General features: G+C 42.2%; 1 protein-coding gene across 7 annotated transcripts in view; it reads right to left on the bottom strand.

Moving 5' to 3' along the window:
• The window catches only part of CDH23 (cadherin related 23), a 653,830-nt gene that overhangs the window by 41,600 nt on the left and 590,532 nt on the right, over positions 1 to 21,698 (bottom strand). For 4 of the 7 annotated variants that reach the window (XM_075610599.1, XM_075610600.1, XM_075610602.1 and 1 more), the window contains 9 exons: positions 21,152 to 21,254; positions 18,826 to 18,951; positions 15,907 to 16,110; positions 11,814 to 12,272; positions 10,691 to 10,807; positions 9,749 to 9,973; positions 8,907 to 9,076; positions 3,517 to 3,654; positions 694 to 813 (listed from right to left, as the gene is read on the bottom strand). In XM_075610599.1, coding sequence (XP_075466714.1) covers positions 694 to 813; positions 3,517 to 3,654; positions 8,907 to 9,076; positions 9,749 to 9,973; positions 10,691 to 10,807; positions 11,814 to 12,272; positions 15,907 to 16,110; positions 18,826 to 18,951; positions 21,152 to 21,254 — 1,662 coding nt within the window. Of the gene's footprint in view, positions 1 to 693; positions 814 to 3,516; positions 3,655 to 4,118; positions 4,310 to 8,906; positions 9,077 to 9,748; positions 9,974 to 10,690; positions 10,808 to 11,813; positions 12,273 to 15,906; positions 16,111 to 18,825; positions 18,952 to 21,151; positions 21,255 to 21,698 lie in introns of those variants that run through there. The other 3 variants (XM_075610601.1, XM_075610603.1, XM_075610606.1) reach the window with 3 other exon arrangements.

Below are 21,698 nucleotides of genomic sequence, written 5' to 3'. Positions count from 1 at the left end.
CTATATGGACTCATAGCATGAGACCATTCTTAAGGCTTCTTTCTGCCATGCTCAGTAGCACTCCTCTGTGACACTCATATGCTTATATAAATGTTGTGGTCATTTTGGGGGTTCAATAGGAGCTTGTTAGGTGTCCAGTATGTTTCTTTCTAATCGGCACACTTTCCCTAACTGTAAAACAAAAAAATAGGGGATCCTAACTTATCCTATATATACATTGAACGCCTACATACTATATACAGTGAGATCCCTCAGTGTTTCCTCCAGGGATTTCCCTATAGAACTTTCTACAGCTCTATATGCATCCCTCGTGACATCAACGGTCACCATGCCTACAGTGGGAATGGTTACAAGTATCTCTACTATCATGTACCAGGTGACAAGCAAAGCACTTTCTAGAAGGTGGGCGTGGTTAGGGAAATCCCCCACAGTTAACCCTCTGAGGTGCTTAACCCCTTAAGTGATCATAGTATTCCCAAAGAGGTTACATATATTAGAATCCGGGCTAGCTCAATTGGTCCATCCCCATCGCCAAATTGCAGCGAGGAGAGAAGCGCCTGCCCATAAAGTTCGGATCGTTCCGAACCACGAGAGTTTGAGTGAGTTCAGATTTTGCCCCCAATCCCCTCAATCTTACCGATGTCAATTTTAGTAACAAAGACATAGCAGTCTAACTGCTTATCATCATATTACCTGCACAGAGTTCTCTCGACGGTTGCTGGCGATATCTCCAGGGTTGTCTCTGGCAATGGCTGTAAGGGTGTAGTGATCCTTCTTTTCTCTGTCCAGGGCAGACAGGATATATATATCCCCCTGTTTCACATACAGAGGAGAGTTAGAATATTTATCCTCATGCTTTACCCATTTATTTTTAACTTCAAGTTGCTTTATACTTCAACATCTACAATGACTATGCAGGAATAACCACCCCTTAGTCTCATAAGACCTATGTAAAGGTTATAGTTCAGATTTAAAGAGCTGTGTTAAAGCCCCATGGCCCAGTTTCCCGGAACAACCAATATATTGTATGCAAAAACATTTATTTCAACCAATGGAGAAGCAGGTGTTAAGATGAAACCTAACTTTTGACCATCCTGTAATGCAAGGTTAGAGCCATAGTGGTCCCTGAGAATATCATATTCATCATTGGTTGTATTACATTTTAATGGGCTAAGAGAGTTCTATATAGATGTAAGTGTGTACTGAGCTTTCCCATTCTCCCATGTCTTCCACCCCTCCCCCATATATGCTCCGTAATGACCAGGAGACTTGTGAGGTGCACACACTATAACATCTATGAAAAACACTCTACAAACAAATCTTGTAGACATCATGTGACATTGAACTTAAAGTTGTAGTGATGTTGAACCCCATCGTAAAAATCTACTATATCCCAATTGCAATGTGTTACTGGGGTGTAGTAGGAGCCACATGAAGCTGCCATGTTCCTATTAAATACAATGTTTAATATCTATTTTATTTCATAGTTTTCTCACAATAGTCCCAAAGAATGCCCTTCAGAGCCTCAGATAGGGAACAATGGATTTTAGCTGTTAGACTGGGACTTGGCTAACACAAAGACTAATAATTGTGACTTCTTTGTTTTAGATGTTGCCATTAGAAACTGCCATGAAAGTCTACCAAGAAGCAGTTTTCTGTTTAAGTCATTTGTCATTTACTGGAGAGAAAGGAAAATAAATTCTGCTAATGGGCTATTTCTGTTCTAACGGCTTGTTCCAACAAACATACAGTATTATTCAACCTCCCAGCTGTGCAACAATTCATATACCCACAGAAGTCAGTAACAAATATAACATTGAAAAAATGGTGAGCACAGTGAACACTAAACTCAATCAGTTTGCCTCAGAGGAAAATGAAAAGTTCTAAAACTGTCCGATTTGCTGCAAAAATTGCAGTTGAAAATTATGTTGCTTGTTTTCAGATGAGCAAACACTTTGACAAGTGACCACCAGGTTTTCAGATGTACATTTTAAATATCCATTATGTTATTGGTGGAGCAAAGGAGTGGGCTGGCAAAGGGAGCCTGTTGAGCGAATGAGCGTGTGGATGGTCTGGAAGGTTGAGCAAAGAGACAAGTCGGCAAGCGGCTAGTTCAGAATGTGGCTTCGGGCCAGTTGAGTGACGGAGCAGGAGAAGGGAGCGGGAGGGACAGGGGGACGGTTATTATAATAATGAATGAAAAGGAAACACAACAAACCTTATAGTAATAATAATAATAATACTCTCTTCAGAGCAGGGCATTACTGGCCAAAATTATCCTGCTGGGTTCACTACTCCAGCCAGGGCCCTGTTGGCCAGTAATGCCCTGTTATGAAGTGGTCTATTACTTAAATGATTCTGATTCCACTGTACAAAGAAATATAAATATATTGCCAATTAATTGCATAAACCACATTCATGTTTATATTATTTTGCTCTGTAGTAAAACGCACATGCCGCAAACAGTCCTGCTTTGGGTTGTCATAAATCTGTGACATAGGTATTTACCCTGCTCACAATCTGCAGAAACTGATACTGTTTTCAACAATTACATAGCTTAGAGCAGGGGGGCGCAAACTTTTTCCCCTGCGCCCCCTGCCGACGGTCCCCTCACTCCCGCGCCCCCCCACCCCCGCTCCGGTGTAATGACGTCACGTTGCCATAGTAATGTGACGTCACATGACCTCGCGGAGTAATTTGATGCCGCGTTGCCATGGCGACGCTGGAAGGAAGCCGCCGGAGCCAAGGTAAGTAAAGGTTTACAGAGGCCCTGCAGCTCCCCTGGCACTTAATTTAAGAGCCTTCGGGAAGCGCGCAGGGCCTCTGTAAACCTCGTGCCCCCCCCCCCCCGCAGACAGTCTTGCGCCCCCACTGGGGGTCGCGCCCCCCAGTTTGCGCACCGCTGGCCTAGAGGAGAATAGGTGGAAAAGTATGGAACTCACCTGAAAGCTGAGGTTGTGACTGCAAATAGCAATACAAGTTTTAAGAGAGGACTCTTCATTAAGAGGTCAATTAATGGAAATGACTAGTATGGACATATCGGCATCTGGAGGCAGGAAGTGAGTGTTTTACTCACCCAGAGACTTTAGCACCTGAAAGTAGTGGGGGAGAGTTGGGACGGGATACTGAGATTGATGGACCATTTGGTCTGATCCAGTATTAAGTTCTTATCGTAGAAAAGGGCTGTGTTGATTTTTATTGAAGAGAAATGTAAACAAAAGGATGCTATAATGTATAGTGTGTTATAACCAACAGCACTCTCTCTATTCGCTAAATTGGTTTCAAGAAGTAAAATAAATACATAGCTTCCATAATGGTGTACTCTGAATTCCCATTTTCTAAATTGTGGCTAATGGAGCAAAAAAAAAAAAAAAGCAGTTTTCTACTCTTAAGTCAAATTGTGGCCATGAAAATGAAAGGGATTGAATTGCTGAATGAAAGTTAACGAAGTACATAAAACCATTGGTGTTGAATGACCAAGTGATAGCAAAGAGGAAAATGCTCTCAGACATATACCATTGTCGGATTTATCCCAAACTTGCCCTCTCCATCCACAAGGCTGTATTGTATGAGGGCAAAGCGACCAGAGTCGGCATCTTTGGCTTTTATCTGCAAAACAGTTGAACCAAGTTGGATGTCCTCAAAGACAGGTTTCTGAAAACAAATAATAACAGTTATATGAATATATATATATATATATATATATATATATATATATATATATATATATATATATAAAATAAAAAAAACTCTAAGGATGTTTGCACATCCCTGTGATAGGCTGAATGGCCTGTCACCACCCAGTCAGCCAGTGAAGCTGCATATCCCTCCCCCTCTGTGAATGGAATGGAGAGCAGTGTGTATATGGGGCAGGAGGGACTGCAAAGAGTGGCGAGAAGAGAAACAGCAAGGTGAGTAGTAAAGGGAAACAGAGAGACAGCAAAGAGAGGAGGAGGGTGAGATGAGTAGTCTCACGGGAGACCAGGACTAAAACCAGGGATCAATACCGGCAGACAGAACACGAGAGTTTATAAAATTCATTTATTGAAAAATTATATCCATCACTATACAAAACACACAAACATCACATATACCAAACTGGGGAATACTCTGCATACCTAGTTGCAGGGACCTCCTTGCAGAGATTTCCCCTGTTCTCTCTTCTTGCCCAGTGCATACAGGACTGGTTTTCAGGCCTGAGACCAGCACTGGAGTGGACACTGCAGTTTCTCCCTGTCACAGCAACACCTCTGTAACTCTCTGCAGGCTCTGTCTGCTAGGGGTCTCACTCCCCACCTTTTTATACACTTAAAACATAATATTGCAACACTCAGGGCCAGGTGCTGCCTACATGCCCAGGTCCTGATTGGTGGGTAGAACTGCAACATAACATTTGCAACATAACAACATACAGGGAAAGCTCACAGACCAAGTTGCAACAATTCTCCTGCAAACACGAACCCCTGATTCCTGAGGTGGTGGAACCAAGCAAAGACATACAGTACATATATACATAACATATAATACAATACCAAAACCTTTATTAACAGCAGCCATATTTACCCCTACCATCACAAGTAGGAGAGGAGAGAGTAGTGTGCACAGAGAGGAGAAGACACAGTAAGGCAGGTAGTGCAAAGAGCGGGGAGGAGAGAGTGCAAGGAGGGGCAGTGCATGACGGAGGAGAGAGAAAGGTAGGGAAGAGGGGACAAGAGATAGCAAAACGCTACAGGGAGGGGTGAAAACAAAGAGTAATGTTAACTTAATATACTTTCAGATCTCCTAGATCAGCGTATGTTACGCCGGGTACAGCTAGTACAAATATAAAACAGCAGGTCACAGTAAACATGAAACCCGTGAGCATTTATGTGGTAAGTAATATATGTTCAAAGGGACATAAAAGTGGTTTCAAGGCGCACAACAATATCAATGTATAATTTTCTCATCTACACCGGGACACATCAGCCATAAAGAAACAAGACTATATACTTTGATATAGCGTGAGTCAGCTCACTTAGGCCCAGACTCACTGAAATCTGTTAGGCCATCTAACGTTACATTAACGGTAACGCTGTTCTCACTAAAGAAAGTAACATAACACTAACTTAGCTTAGCAATATAAACAACAGATATTAGGAAAAATGAAATGCAAAATATAAGCAAATGAGCTGCTATTATAAGAATACCCAACTCACAAAGCTCTGCTAATGTTAACGCCCCAGAACATTAAGTTATATAGGTCATACCTAAACTTGCCGTTGCACCCATCCAGACAAAAGCAATAGGTAGAGTCCTATTCCAGTGTCTGGCTGAAAGTACCAGCGAGACTTAAATGTTATTTGAAGTAACATGACATTATGCCTACGCTTAGGAGTTCTGTTTTTTGTGTGTGCCTATTTCTAAGGCTAAATGCCTGTGATTGTGGGGGCGGACATAGGCTCCTCATCTCCCTCTGATTGAAGTTTCAGTTTTCCTCCACCCTCCGCTCATCCATATTGTACAATCCGTACCCTAGTTTGGGCCCTCTTTCAGGCCTGACTCATACGTACACCCAGGCCAAAATATATTCCCATCTCTCATTCCATCTAAACTCGCTGTAGGCCATGCACCGGTTACCTCAGGGCAAATAACATCCATTACTGATTTAGGTAATGGTATTTGCCCTGTTATATGCCTGATTAACAGAGTTTAGCGAGTCTGGGCCCTACTGTTTAGCCTCGCTGAGTGCCTGTACATTAGTGTTAAGAAAAAGGAAGTAGGCGCTCTCTCATGATGTTCTTGTCATAATGAGAACATCAGTTGTATACAATCCCTCATTAATAATCCATTAAGTCTTAGATACTAAAATAATAGTACACATAACTATATAATCAAGTTAGAAATTATTACTTCTTCAAACTCACTTGGCAGCTGATTCATTATTGCTTTTATTTAAATGCAAAATAACAAAACGGCTTGTTTAGCTCAGCAGTGCGCAATCATGGATCGCAACCCCCTTCGTGTCGTTGGAAAATTTGTGGGGTTGCCAAAGAACCCCGCAGCACAGCAGCCTCTGTATCCCTCTCTGTATCCCTCTCTGTATCCCTCTCTGTATGCCTTTCTGTATCCCTCTCTGTATCCCTCTCTGTATCCCTCTCTCTATCTCTCTCTCTATCTCTCTCTGTATCCCTCTCTGTATCTCTGTATCCCTCTCTGTATCCCTCTCTGTATCCCTCTCTGTATCCCTCTCTGTATCCCTCTCTGTATCCCTCTCTGTATCCCTGTATCCCTCTCTGTATCCCTCTCTGTATCCCTCTCTGTATCCCTCTCTGTATCCCTCTCTGTATCCCTGTCGGTATCCCTGTCGGTTTCCCTGTCGGTATCCCTGTCGGTATCCCTGTCGGTATCACTCTCTGTATCTCTCTCTGTATCTCTCTCTGTATCTCTCTCTGTATCCCTCTCTGTATCCCTCTCTGTATCCCTCTCTGTATCCCTCTCTGTATCCCTCTCTGTATCCCTCTCTGTATCCCTCTCTGTATCCCTCTCTGTATCCCTCTCTGTATCCCTCTCTTATCTCTCTCTGTATCCCTCTCTGTATCCCTCTCTGTATCACTGTCTGTATCCCTCTCTGAATCCCTCTCTGTATCCCTCTCTGTATCCCTCTCTGTATCCCTCTCTGTATCCCTCTCTGTATCCCTCTCTGTATCCCTCTCTGTATCACTGTCTGTATCCCTCTCTGAATCCCTCTCTGTATCCCTCTCTGTATCACTCTCTGTATCCCTCTCTGTATCCCTCTCTGTATCCCTCTCTGTATCACTGTCTGTATCACTCTCTGTATCTCTCTCTGTATCCCTCTCTGTATCACTGTCTGTATCACTCTCTGTATCTCTCTCTGTATCACTCTCTGTATCACTTTCTGTATCACTCTCTGTATCCCTCTCTGTATCCCTCTCTGTATCTCTCTCTGTATCCCTCTCTGTATCCCTCTCTGTATCCCTCTCTGTATCCCTCTCTGTATCCCTCTCTGTATCCCTCTCTGTATCCCTCTCTGTATCCCTCTCTTATCTCTCTCTGTATCCCTCTCTGTATCCCTCTCTGTATCACTGTCTGTATCACTGTCTGTATCCCTCTCTGTATCACTCTCTGTATCACTCTCTGTATCCCTCTCTGTATCCCTCTCTGTATCCCTCTCTGTATCCCTCTCTGTATCCCTCTCTTATCTCTCTCTGTATCCCTCTCTGTATCCCTCTCTGTATCACTGTCTGTATCCCTCTCTGAATCCCTCTCTGTATCCCTCTCTGTATCCCTCTCTGTATCCCTCTCTGTATCCCTCTCTGTATCCCTCTCTGTATCCCTCTCTGTATCCCTCTCTGTATCCCTCTCTGTATCACTCTCTGTATCTCTCTCTGTATCCCTCTCTGTATCCCTCTCTGTATCACTCTCTGTATCACTCTCTGTATCACTCTCTGTATCACTTTCTGTATCCCTCTCTGTATCCCTCTCTGTATCCCTCTCTGTATCCCTCTCTGTATCCCTCTCTGTATCCCTCTCTGTATCACTCTCTGTATCACTCTCTGTATCACTCTCTGTATCTCTCTCTGTACTCTCTCTGTATCACTCTGTATCTCTCTCTGTATCACTCTGTATCCCTCTCTGTATCCCTCTCTGTATATCTCTCTGTATCACTCTCTGTATCACTCTCTGTATCTCTCTCTCTCTCTTGCAAAAGAAGCAGAGATCTTAGCTCTCTTGGCTCTGTTCAGCCTGGATGATGATATCGTAGATGCCCGAATAAGGGCCTATCCATATTCGGGCATCTACGACATCATCATCCAGGCTGAACGAATGAGAGAGTTAGGTTCTGACTGCTTCTGCTGAGGAAAGGGAGAGACAGATGGGGGGGAGACAGAGAATGGGGAAGAGAGAAACAGGGGAGTGAGGAAGAGAGAGAAACAGGGGAGTAGGAAGGGAGGGAAGAAAGAGACGGGATGGAGAGACACGGGGAAGGAGGGAGAGACATGGATAGAGAGACACATGGGGAGTGATAGAGACGGATGGGTAGCGAGATACAGAGGAAGGGAGGAAGAGAGAAACACTGAGGGAGGAAGAGACAGAGGGAGGGAGAGAGAGTCACAGGGAGGGAGAGAGAGACACACAGGGAGGGAGAGAGACACAGGAGGGAGAGAGACACAGGAGGGAGAGAGAGAGACACACACAGGGAGGGAGGGAGAGAGAGACACAGGGGAGAGAGGGAGCGAGAGAGACAGGGAGGAGGGGAGAGAAACGGAGGGAGAGAGAGAAACAGGGAGGGAGAGAGAGAGAGAAACGGAGGGAGAGACACATGGAGAGCGAGACACAGAGGAAGGGAGGAAGAGAGAAACACTGAGGGAGGGTTAGACACAGAGGGAGGGAGGGAGAGAGAAACAGGGAGGGAGAAAGACACGGGGAGAGAGAGAGAGACAGGGAGGGTGCGAGAGAAACAGGGAGGGAGAGAGAGACACAAGGAGGGAGAGAGAAACAGGGAGGGAGAGAAAAACAAGGAGGGAAAGAAAGAAACAGGGAGGGAAAGAAAGAAATAGGGAAGGAGAGAGAGACAAAGAGAGAAAGACAAGCGTGAGAGAGAGACACAGTCAATCCACTAATGGTTTTTTGGCCGCAGGTGGGGGGTCTCATGCAATGGACATTTAAATATAGGGGTCGCGGCGAAAAAAAAAAAAAAAGTTGCGCACCACTGGTTTAGCTCATCATTACAAGGTCAAGAAAAGATGGTAGTAAATACTGAATTACTTTTTTTTTTTTAAATACAGAAGAAATACATGTACATGGGAGCTATTGCCTACTTTTATATTATAGTAAAATCATACATTATGTAAGGTAATTGCAGGCTGTGATACCTTTTTGGAGCAACATGATAGTTTCAGACTCACCTGATATAATAGTTGGCTGAAGATGGGGTTATTGTCATTTATATCCACAATCTGAAGGTAAACTGGGATCTCTGCTGATCTCCGAGGAGACCCGTTATCCGAAGCCCTAACAGTGAAATTCAACCACTGCACCTGCTCATAGTCAACTGTTCGATTTGCAATAATCTTCCCTGCATTAAATACAGAGTTTAAAATGAAGAATGCACAGCAGCAATTTAGAACTTGCAGTCACATGCCACATATCAACTGAATCTATCTATCTATCTATCTATCTATCTATCTATCTACGTATCTATCTATATGTGACCAGACAGATAGGATAGATAATGTAGATAGGTAAAGTAGAAATATCTATAGATACAGTACAAAATGTATTAAATGTGTTAAAATGTTGAATTCATTACCCATGGAGACTGTGATGGCAGATACAATAGATTTGTTCAAAAAGGTTGGACATCTTTTTAGATAGGAAAAGGTATACAGGGATATAGCAAATAAACATGGGAAGAACGTTGATCCAGGGATTAATCCGATTGCCAATTCTTGGAGTCAGGAAGAAATGTATTTTTCTCCTAATGAGATATCATTGGATGATATGACACTGGGGTTTTTTGTTTGCATTCCTCTGGATCAATAAGTAAGTATAGATATAGGATAAAGTATCTGTTGTCTAAATTTAGCATAGGTTGAACTTGATGGACGTACGTCTTTTTTCAACCTCATCTACTATGTAACTATGTAACTATAAATGTCACTTGTTAATCCTACCAGTGACCCACATGATCACACAACAATGGCAACATCCTATTCACAGACTTGCCCTTCCCTCGCCCATACAGTACCTGCCATGTTATCCTCTAGTTGCACGTATCCCATTGGTATAAGGTTGTGCAGAGAGTAGGTGATCTGTCCATTTGAACCCTTATCTGGATCAACAGCCGATACTGAAATCAGGGTAGTTCCTGAGGTGGCACCTTCCAGAATCCTCTCAGTGAACACAGTGACCCCAAAAGGACGAAATCTGGGAGTATTGTCATTGACATCCAGAATATTCACTGTCAATTTTGCTGTGGGTCATAGTGAAACGCATAAGAACATTATGTTGTTGATAGAACAGGAAGGGTAAAAGCTTAACATAGGTACACGAATTAGGGGAAATAAACGTAGTTGCCTATTCTCCGCAAATCTTTTGGCCTTCAAACTTCTATTAAACTTTTTCGCACATTTTCAAACTTAAAAAAACAAAGAAAACAATTCTGAACCAAATTTTGGCAATTTCAAATCTAATCAAAGAGTATATATTTATTTACAAAAATGTTTTACCAGGAAGTAATTCATTGAGAGATACCTCTCGTTTTCACGTATGTCCTGGGCACAGAGTTATAACAATACATGGTTACATTAAAAGAACAGGGGTATACAGTCAATTCACAGACATTTCATGGACAGATAGGGTTGGAAAATTGGGTGCAGGGGATAAAAGGGTTGGAGAGTTTCAGATTGAAATAGAGCAGCTTTAACATCAAAATATGCACTGAAATGCTGTAATAATCCTGTATTCTGCTCCTCCTGGAACATCTTGAACTTGTATTTGTACTTCTTTCTTCTTCATTGGATGGTTTATACGTCAGCAGTGAGGAAGCAACAGATTTCTGCTGTTCCAGAAATGTATAGATACAATTTTTATATAGACAACAGAAGCTTATTTTTCTTGAAGCATGAACATATTTCCAACATGAATTATTGAATGTGCTAGTAGAGATTATGTTTAAAAGATCACTTACCATTAGGGACACTCACTGATCGATCAACCACCTCACTGGCATTATCATACACAGAAATTGACACATCATATGTAGCTACAAGCTCTCTGTCCAGGCTGGATTTTACCATAACTGCTCCTGAAATACAGTATTGTATTTACATTGGATGCACCCATTCCAGTAAAGTTAACTGTATTCACTATTATATTTATTATTTTGATATTGTGAGTTGTGAATTAGAGAAATCTAATTCATAGGATTGTGTGGGTAAGTTAATTGTGTACTGTTCTAAACTAACAAAAACATTAACATGTCCTCCATAGTTTATAAAAGTATAACTTAGCTGTAAAAACATATTTGTATTTAATCAAATGATAGTAGTGCAATCTGAACTGCAAAGTATTCTTTGTATTGCTTTATTTATCATCAATTAATATTAACCTTAATTGAATCAGTAGGTATAACAACCATGTAATCATCCAAAAAGATAAAATGCAGTACAAAAATTGGAGTTTCCTTTTTTAGTTGGGTTAGATGTTTTTTATTGACATTACCCAAACCTGTTTTCTAAGTTCCTCTTCCATTGGAATTCCATATTGTGGACATTATAAAATACATGTTAATTCCCACCCACCTAAACCCGTCCAACCCTTTACAGTTAGGTCCCAGTGCTCCCATTTTCAGTCTGCAAAGGCTTAACAACCAATAAATGGACATGCCTTGCCCTTTATGATGACTAGGCTTGCATCCATGCCGCCATGACTATGAGCGTGACGCAGCAAACAGTTATCATGATGATGATGGAAGAAGACTATGTATGGGTCAGACAGAAGAAGCTTTTACAGAGAAAACAGATCAAACCTTCAGGATTGTGAGCCATAAAGGAAAGAAAAGATTCATTTGGTTAGTAGGATGATACTGTCAATCAGCAGAAAACCAGACTGCAGGCAAGCATTAAAAAGAAGAGGAGGAAAAATAGAGAACAGAGCATTCAAAGAGAAACTGTAAGCAAGGGACATACAGTATATAGGTGCCGTAGAAAAGTGGAATGGTAGGAAATACAAACCTAATATAAAGCAAATAATAAGAGGAAGAAAGGTCTAGAAAGATTATGTTAAAAAGTAGAAACCTCACAATATCATACCTGTTTTGAAATCAATATGAAAAGCACTCTGCTGGTTAGGCAGAAGGGCATTGGTGTCATCTTTGGCCAGTATTTCGATGATGTAATACTCAAGACGTGGGTTAAGGTCCCGGTCAATGGCAGTGACCTCAGCAATAACAGTGCCCACCGCGGCTGATTCCAACACATTCACTGTTTGGATGGGGTTGACAAACTCTGGTGGGCAGTCATTCACATCATCAATAAGGATATTGACAGTGGTGCTGCCAGACAAAGGAGTTGTTCCATGGTCTGTGGCCACCACTATCAGCCTGTAGGCATTTTTCTCCTCCCTATCCACAGTGACATTGGCTACTCTTATGACCCCAGTGGAGGCATCAATAAGGAACCTATCTTGAGCGCCACTTTCAATTCGGTAGCTTAGCTGTTGGTTTGTACCACTGTCTGCATCTGTTGCCATTACCTGCACAACAGAAAAACCTGGGAGAAAAACAGACTCAGGTGTCAGGGAAACACATTAGATCAGGGGTGGGCAACTCCAGTCCTCAAAGGCCACCAACACGCCATGTATTGGGGATATCCCTGCTTTACCACTCTGATTGAGCTACTGATTGAGCCACCTGTGCTGAAGCAGGTATATGCTTAAAACCTGACCTGTTGGTGGCCCTTGAGGACTGGAGTTGGCCACCCCTGCATTAGATAAACGTTAGCTGTTAGGTATCATTTTGGACCAGAGAGCATCACTTTAATTTTGCACCTCTCAGCATCAATAAAGATCTTTGTTTCAGCTTGCAATTTGGGAGCAAGAAAAGGAGGAGTTACATGACTCACATCATTACACGTATAAAACTGTATGACTCTGTGCAACCGTGTTTTTACTCTTCAACCTATGTCAAAAACCTGCCCCGTTTAAGATAGTGTTATCTTTTGCCTTCTAACAATCTGCAACTGGTTTTTTTTGTTTTGTTTTTTTCATGTAACGCAACTTTGCATTGACAAATTGTGCAGTGTGTCAAAAACACACATTTCTGTACGCCAACACACATAAACCTTATATAAACCTAAAACGACTTCCCATTCTGGCATGTGGCACTACAAACTTAAATATATATATATATATATATATATATATATATATATATATATATATATATATATATATATATATATATATATTTAAATTAAGAGGTTATTCAAGTTTAAACTCAGGTTGTCATATGATCACAGCAGAATTTGTTTTATTAAAATTCCAAAATCAGGAATTAATATGAACATTCAGGCGTTTCTATTTAGTCTTTCATAATACAGTTTAAAATGCTGAACGGGATGTGCTGTTCTACCTATCTCTTTAGCAATAAAGCAATAAACCCTACAATAGTTGTTAAAACGTTTTTCACAACTCCCTTACTGAGAAAATAACACAATGTAGTTTACTAGAGGTTGTCAACCTATTTATTATTGTAACCTTGCCACATGCTTACAGTAATGTCAAAAAAATAAAAGTAACAACCTTTTATCCCCCAACACTAAAGGGCCTGTGCTATAAGCGTTCATAAACCACTTACCGAGCACTTATCGGCCGAAAGGCCTACTGCTATTCAGTAAGCCTTGATAAGTGGGTGATAAAAGAATGAATCGCCAACTTTTTGAGCCTTCAAAAAACAATTGCAGAGTGAGAGGCGATAAGCCACTTATCGGCAGGTTCTGAAACTCATGCAATTCTAGTAGCCGCGATTAGGTTATCGAGGCTAATCGCAGCTCTTAAATGGTGAGTTTCCCCCAAAATCCTCACGCCAAGAAAAGTTGGTGTGAGGCTGGTGAGAAGCTGCTGGGAGGCGGCGATAAAGGACTTAGAACTAAAAAATGCTTTTTTTCTGCATCGGATTGATGCCGGGGGTCTCCGGAGCTGATATCCATTAATATCAGCACCGGAGAACCCCAGCATGAATCCCATGAAAAGAAAAATGCATTTACAGGCAACTTCATTACCGTAGCGGCTAACCACTAAGGCAATGAAGGGGTTAACCCCTCCCGCTACCCACCAAGGGCCAAATAACCTCTTCACGCACGCCGCTACCCACAATAAACACTAATACCCACCTCCTCTACCGCGGGGGTCCTCAGGTGGTCCCCATGGGTGTCTGTGGGCCCTCGGGTGGTCCCTGCAGGTGTCCAGGGTCCTCAGGTGGTCCCCATAGGTGTCTGGGGGCTCTCGGGTGGTCTCTGTGGGCCCTCAGGTGGTCCCCGCGGGTCCCCACTGGCCTTCGGTACCAATCCTGTGGCAATTTTTTTTTGCAATTCATTGAAATAAATACAACCCCCCCCTCCCAACAGATACAGTACAGTAATGGGCAAAATAACTATTATCCTGAACATCAGCTATAGTGGCTTATCATGCCCATATTATATGGGTATGATGTACCACTATGCCAATCAATGGGTACAGAGTGGGTATAGTGGTCCCAGGGTGAATGATTAGGCCTCCTGGGTGTGTAGCGAGGGAGGGTGGGTTAACCCCTTAATTACTATAGCGGTTATTAACCGCTAAGGTGATTAAGGGGTTGTTTAGATTGTATTTTTTCATGTATTCTTGCTGGCATCGGAGGACATGGACCTGCAGTATGCTGACGAGGATGCCCTTCATGATGGCAGGGGTAAGTAGAAAGGCTTATTTACTTTATTTATGCTGGCTGGCTAATGTTTGATTTTATAATGGGCAAATGCATATCTGGATAATAGTTACAGTATTTTGCCCATTACTATACTGTATGTGTTGGGGGGTGGAAGAGGGTTGTATTTATTTCAATGTATTACAAAAAAAAAATTTGCTACAGGATTGTACCTCAGGCCAGCGGGGACCTGTGGGGACCACCCTAGGGCCCCCAGACACCCACAGGACCACCAGAAGACCCCAGGACACCTGCGGGGACCACCCGAGAGCCCACAGACACCTATGGGGACCACCTGACGACCCCCGGAGACCACCCAAGGGCCCACAGACACCCCCGGACTCTGGTATCTATCAGGTGGGGGTAGAGGAGGTGGGTATTAGTGTTGTTGTGTTTTTAATCTTTATTTTGAGTAGCAGCTGTTTTAATACACGTGTATGATCAGGGGATCTCCAGAGCAGAACCGCGTTGATTTGAGATCCGGGGACCCCCCGCTTCCCGAGATACAGGCCCCGTTATGGGGTGCCGGTATCTCTTATGCATTTAAATGTCCTGTGTCACGTTACCGTGAGAATAATATTGGCACCCCATAACAGGGCCTGTATCTCAGGAAGCAGGAGGTCCCCAGACCTGAAATCAATGCGGTTCTGCCCCAGAGACCCCCTGCTCATCTACACTAGCATTACATTTTTTGTTAAAAAAACATTAATTCCGGGCGAGATATGCGCAGGGAGAGGCGGCTCTCTCCGAGCAGCTCTCTCTGCAGCTTAAAGAAATCGCCGGGTAACGCCTTTTCAGAGAGGCTATCATCACGCTGCCGGCTACTCGCCCGTTTTGTGAATTTTGCTATCACAGGTAATCGAGACTTTCTAAATACCGTGATAGCAACGCTCAAAAAAACTGGCGATTTAAATGGCCCGGCGATTTTTTTATGAAGGCTTATAACATAGGCCCCTAAGTGTTTTTTTTAACCCAGTTTTTTATTATAATAATAATCATTCTAATAATCATTATATAATTTCATTCTTAAAGCAGAAATCCCACCTATTCGAATGTATTTCAATTGATTTTTATACAGACTTCGAACCGGGAGTCTCTGGAGCTATTCCTAGCAGCCCCAGAGACCCCCCAGTTTCCGAGATACTAACGATTTTAGTTGACAGTGTTTCAGCCTTGACTGGGGAAATTAAAATGGCCACCAAATCCAGCAAGCCCCTCTGGCCAATAGGAAGCCGCAACTGTTGATGTTGTGGCTTCCTATTGGATGTCTGCGGGTGCATCTTTGAAAATCCAGAGCTGGCAACTAAAACTGTAAGTATCTAGGGAACGGGGATCCCCGTAATTAAAATAATATACAAACATACAATACCTGTGTCACAGACCTTTTACTAATAATAACCATTGGCTTTTTATCATTAGTATAAATGGAACTTGTTTCCTCTTACCTGGTGGACTGTTTTCCCGCAGGTGCACAGAAACACTTGGGGGGCTAAAGACGGGTCTGTTATCATTGGCATCTAAGATTGTTAAAACAAGTCTGGCTGTACTGTTTAACTTGCCAATGTCCTCCACCACCAAGGTCAGATCCAGTACTGGGACTGAGAACGCCTCTCTGTCTATTCCTCTGCCAGATTTCACAGACACAACACCTGCATGGAAACAAAAGCATCTCACAGTTGTCAAATGTGCAGCCCCACTTAGCACAGGGCAGACCAACTCCAGTATTCCAGGGTCACCAACAGGTCAGGTTTTCAGGACATCCATGCTTCAGCACACGTGGCTCAACAGTGGCTCCGTCTTCGAAGACTGAGCCACTGATTGAGTCACCTGTACTGAAGCAGGGATATCCTGAAAACCTGACCCGTTGATGGCCCTGGAGGACTGGAGTTGGCAATCCCTGATTTAGCACATACTGTTAGAGTTTCAACAGTCAAGCCCACCGTGACCCCCGCCCCCCCACACACACATTAAAGCTGCAGTTCAATCAATATCCTACGTGGTTTTTTTAATAAATCAGTTCTGTACTATAAGAAAATATTTGTAGCATTTAAAAAAAAAAGACATTTTTACTTTAATCTAATTTAACAGGCATTTTTGTTTCTATAGAAACCATTTACAAAGTCCCACCCCCTTCCCCTCTGGCTCTTGAGCCCTGCCCTCTTAGCAGTGCACCAATTGTATTTAGTCACTGCCTGGTCACATGATCTTCCACACAGAACTTTGCATTGTGGGTAGTTTTGTAGCAATTCAAAACGGATTACTGGCACACATCTCATCTGTTTGAATGTATCAACTGCCAGTGCTCACGGAGATTAGGGAAAGTCCTGCAAGACCCCAATAAATTCACATGGAAAGGAGAAAATATCCAGACACACAGTCTTCTCATTCAGTGATTTATTCAGCATAGAAAACGACCAACGTTTCGCTTCCACGCAGCCTTTGTCAAGGTGAAGGCCTAAGACTTGCGTGACAGTCGAAACGTTGGAATATATCACTGAATGAGAAGACGTGTGCCTGGATATTTTCTCCTTTCCATGTTAGTTTTGTAGAAATAACCGTGAATTAAATCAGTGGTGCGCAAACTTTTGCAGCTCCGTCCCCCCTGCCTGCTGCCCCCGGTGCTCAAGCCCCCTTACCTTCGTTCCCTGCGTACAACCACCGAGCGCCCCTACAAAAATCTCCTGCCCCCCCCCCCCCCAGTTTGCGCACCGCTGAATTAAATAACCCTGAGAAAAGCAATCGACTACAGGAGAACGGGAAACAAGTAGACAAGGTTTCTGCGCTCGTGCGGTCAATCAATATGGTGACGTAATCCGTTTGCAGCTACACGTGAGGGGTCACTCCTCAAAAGGCCCCGATACATGGGAAACTCCCCCAATGAAGGGGGAACTCCCAAAAGACAAAAAAGTACAAAGTGCACGCAAAGCACACCACCGATTACTTATAAAATAATGTTTAATACAATAAATATAGTCCAAATAGACCACAAAACAAAAGTTAAACACAGTAAGTAAAGATAAAAATAATAATACAAAAAAACAATAATGATAAATAAAATACAAAACAGTACAATCCCACACACCTGGGAGAAATGCCTGTTATATTATAATACATTAAAGATGTAATTGAGTTGTTAAAAAAATGCTACAAGTATTTTCTCATAGTACTGAACTGATTTATTTTAAAAAAAACACATGTAGGATATTGATTGGTCTGCAGCTTTAAAAGGGCATGGAGCAGTAAATGAGGGACGTTTCTGCAGCAATTACAATGATGCAGTGGTCAGTATTGAGCTGTATAGCAGTTTTTAACAAATTTGTACGAATTTTAGGAGATTCAAAATTTAAATATAATAAAAAAAATCAAACTACAAGGCTTGTACTGTACAACAAAGATCTGATAACACGAGGACAAATACAAGGAATTTGTATAAAAAACATTTCCAAGTGGCAGCTACTATAAATACAGTAAATATGACAAACATAACTGACAAATACAGCTGCATTACTTTATCTGGATACATATTTAATTTACTAGTTGTTAGAACCCTTCAGCACTATGGGCCCTACTTACTAAGCAGCACGAAGCATAATGCCTCTGGAATGCGTTTCACCTCAATACCCGACTAGCACCCTCTCTAGTCACCTTTAAACACACCTGTTTAAGGAAGCATATGAGTAGCTCCATGGCTGATAATTAACACCTCATACATAAAGCTTGGCCACTTGCAGACGCACTTACCAGAACGCCCTCCCTGTCTCTGTACGTTCTGCCTACCTACTAATTAGATTGTAAGCTCTTCGGACCAGAGACTCCTTTAGCTAAATGGTACGTTTATGTCTGAAACACTTCTCTCCTTTATGTGTTATTTATATTATTTTTTATTTATATGATTGTCACGTGTATTACTGGTGTGACGTGCTATGTACATTAATGGCGTTATATAAATAAAGACATACATACATACTGCACCTGACTGCTCATGAGTGCATATAATAATAATGATAACTTTATTCAATATAGCGCTTTCCTCCCAATGGGACTCAAAGCGCTTCACAGTTACAATATAACGCCCGGTACGCAGCACATAGTATTTCTACAGACACAGTCCCTGCCCAGATGAGCTTACAATCTATGATTTTGGTGTCCGAAGCACAGGGAGATAAAGTGCCCAAGGTCACAAGGAGCTGACACCGGGATTTGAACCAGGTTCCCCTGATTAGCACTCAGTCTTTTACACACTCTTTACTCACTGAGCCGCTCAGGTGTTTTAGCGCTTAGCACCACTTAGTACATGTGGCCCTATAGATCTTAATAAAGCAAAATGAACCAGGAAATGTAAAAGTAAAAAAGGAAACTCTTACCCGTGCTGTTGTTTATTGTAAACAGATCCATCTGAGCCCCGACTAGTCGATACATCACCACTGCATTTGGTCCTAAGTCATTATCTAAAGCTAGAATAGGCCCATTCAGTACTGTGATAGGTGTTCCTAGATCAAATACGAGAGTCAGAATTTTTTTAAGGTGGATTTTGTAATCAGCTTCCATCATCTCGTTTTCTCCCAAGCCCCCTCACCGTCCCAACACATCCCAATGACTTGCTGTGACAAAGACATTAATAATGAGTGAGGCAAACAAGATGAGGCCCCGTGAGACATGTTACAGTGATGGCTTAGGCTGTTGCAGCCCATGCAGACTGAATCAAGAAGCCCCCTCGTAGTCTTAAAATCCTGCTGGAAAAATAGATAGATTGGTCATTACTGCATGTGGCTATAGTGTTTGCAAATAAACATCAAGGCTTTTGGGATAGTGTGGGATAAACTTGGCGTTAATGTGGGATAAACTTGGGATAAACTTGACGACTTGTGGTTTTCGGGTTCCTTCTTATGATCATGTTCCACCTAAATAGACATGTAGTCTCATCTGAGTCCCGATAGCAACAGGCTTCCTAATTCTCTCATTTTGTAGGAGAACTCAACTCAGTGTTTTTTTTAGTGGTCTAAAAGCATGGCTGGGTCGTCATGGTTAAGGTCTTTTTATACAATGTCTCATTCAATTTTCAAAAAGTAGTTAAGTAGGATCTGTCGCTTTAAGGATAAGTGTTGTCATTCTGTACTGTCGTTGTAGAGGTAAAACTCATTAAGTGCCTATTTCGTCATAGTTCAGAGTTAACAAAACATAAAGCTCATTAAATATGCTTTTGAAATAATGTCAAAAAGAACATTAAATGGTCTTTTCCTCAGTACTCAAAGAATGTAGTTAATGACTTTTACCTCTGAGACGACGATATATTTGCTAAACACTTTTCGGTGACTGCACACTGTCTATACAATCAGGGATTCTCAATGTTCTCACTCAAACACTAATGTGCAAATATCAATTGCTCACTATGTCCCACCCTAACTCTTTGTTTATATGACCTCTGCACCAACTACCTCTTCTTGGACATTCTGTTTTTTTGGTTTGTTCCATTCCCCTTCCCCCTCATATGCCTTCCTTATAGGGGGACCACAACATGCTTCAATATTGTGCCCCTAGACCAGGGGTGCACAAACTGCGGGGGTGCAACATTTTCTGGGGGGCTGGAGGGGCGCGGCGCTTACTGAGGCCCTGTGCTCTTCTCCAAAACATTTAAATTAAATTTCAGGGGAGCGTGAGAGGCCTCTGTAAGTCCCTTACATTGTCTCCAGCGGCTTCTGGTGACGTGTCACCATGGCAACGTGGCATCAAATGACGTCGCGGGTCACCTGTCGTCGTGACATCAGAAATGTCGGAGACAAAGTAAGTGGGGGGGCGCAAGCAGGGGGGGAGAGCAGGCAGGGGGTGCAGATGGAAAAGTTTGCGCACACCTGCCCTAGACTATTGTCACACTTTCTTCTTCTTAATACAGAAATTATGCTCCTCAGGATCAGATGCAGGGAGAATGAACAGCGTTGTATGACACTGGCAAGATGCGGCCCAGTGATGCTGTGTATCCATTTCATTCTTCTCACATGATACCAAGTTGTTTGTGTGTCTGTAGAGGAGAGGCCTAATGTGTACTGTTATCAGCTCGTGCTTTGGAATGGTTTCTGGTTTGAATACTAGTGCCAGTTCTGTGTGGCCTTTGACTACTGACAGTTTTGTGACCTTTTAAAACTTTATTGGCCTTAGGTACCAACTATTAGAAAATTCCTCAAACAATGAAAAAACACCACCTACAGTATGAATGCAAGCTACTTATGTGAATGGCAAAATGCTGGGACATAATAGAGCACCATCAGCTTATACAGTCCCACTGATTGAACTTAAGCAGAATTATACTGTTCTCTAGTCATACATCCAGTGTAGACATCTATAATTTATCACAACAATTAAAATGTTGATTTATCTTACTCTCTTGTTCAATGCACTTTATCCAATTTTATGTGCCGTAAATATTTTTGCTACTATACCTTTGCATGAATGCTATTTACTTAACGCTGTGTAAGCTATTTACCATGTTACTTTACAAAGTAACATATTTTATTTAAGCTGTGAACTCAAATTCCTTTTTATTAACCCCCTGCAAATGGGTAAATTCTATCTTATTTTAACGATAATTTCATTATAACATTGTGGGCCTTGGGCACTGGGAAAGATGTAGGTTATATTGCTGAGTGTTTTTGGTCAACACTGACTTGGAAACAGCCTTCTGAATAAATATACCACCTGCTGGGGAGTTCTCCATGATTTCTGCCTGATATGCTCCTTGAGTAAGCAGAGGGGGGTTGTCATTTTCATCCGATATTGTCACAACCAGCAGGTCGAAATCCTGAACAAAGGGATAAAGGAACAACACAAACATGTTCAATCTAAAGCGTAGGAACGCCTAGGAGTATCCAACTCCAAGAGAAAGAAGGGTCATTACATTTCATTTTATTTCTAGTTGTTGTTTACAAAGCATACAATGATTCATCTGTTGAAAAGTGCAGTAGCGGAAAGAGGGCAATAGTATACTATATACTTGCGGGGACTATATAGCCGCCATCCCAAAAGGTTTCCGTTTGTCTGTGCTGACTTATAACTTGTCAGTCACTGTGCACTATGCAAGATCAAATAAATATAGCCAAGACAATATGAATTTAACTAGTGTTCCTGCTTCTTTCTTTGCTTGAGACTTATGTGACAGTGACCAACGTGTATACTGTATGTAGTTTGTGTATTAAGTAAGCAAGCCTGATGCGTCTTCGTTGGAATTGCTTCTTAGTTGCAGGTT

The sequence above is a fragment of the Ascaphus truei genome, chromosome 8, assembly GCF_040206685.1.
Source record: "Ascaphus truei isolate aAscTru1 chromosome 8, aAscTru1.hap1, whole genome shotgun sequence".
Classification (NCBI taxonomy): domain Eukaryota; kingdom Metazoa; phylum Chordata; class Amphibia; order Anura; family Ascaphidae; genus Ascaphus; species Ascaphus truei.
The sequence above is the reverse complement of the archived record's forward strand: the minus strand, read 5'-3'. Positions and strand labels throughout refer to the sequence as shown.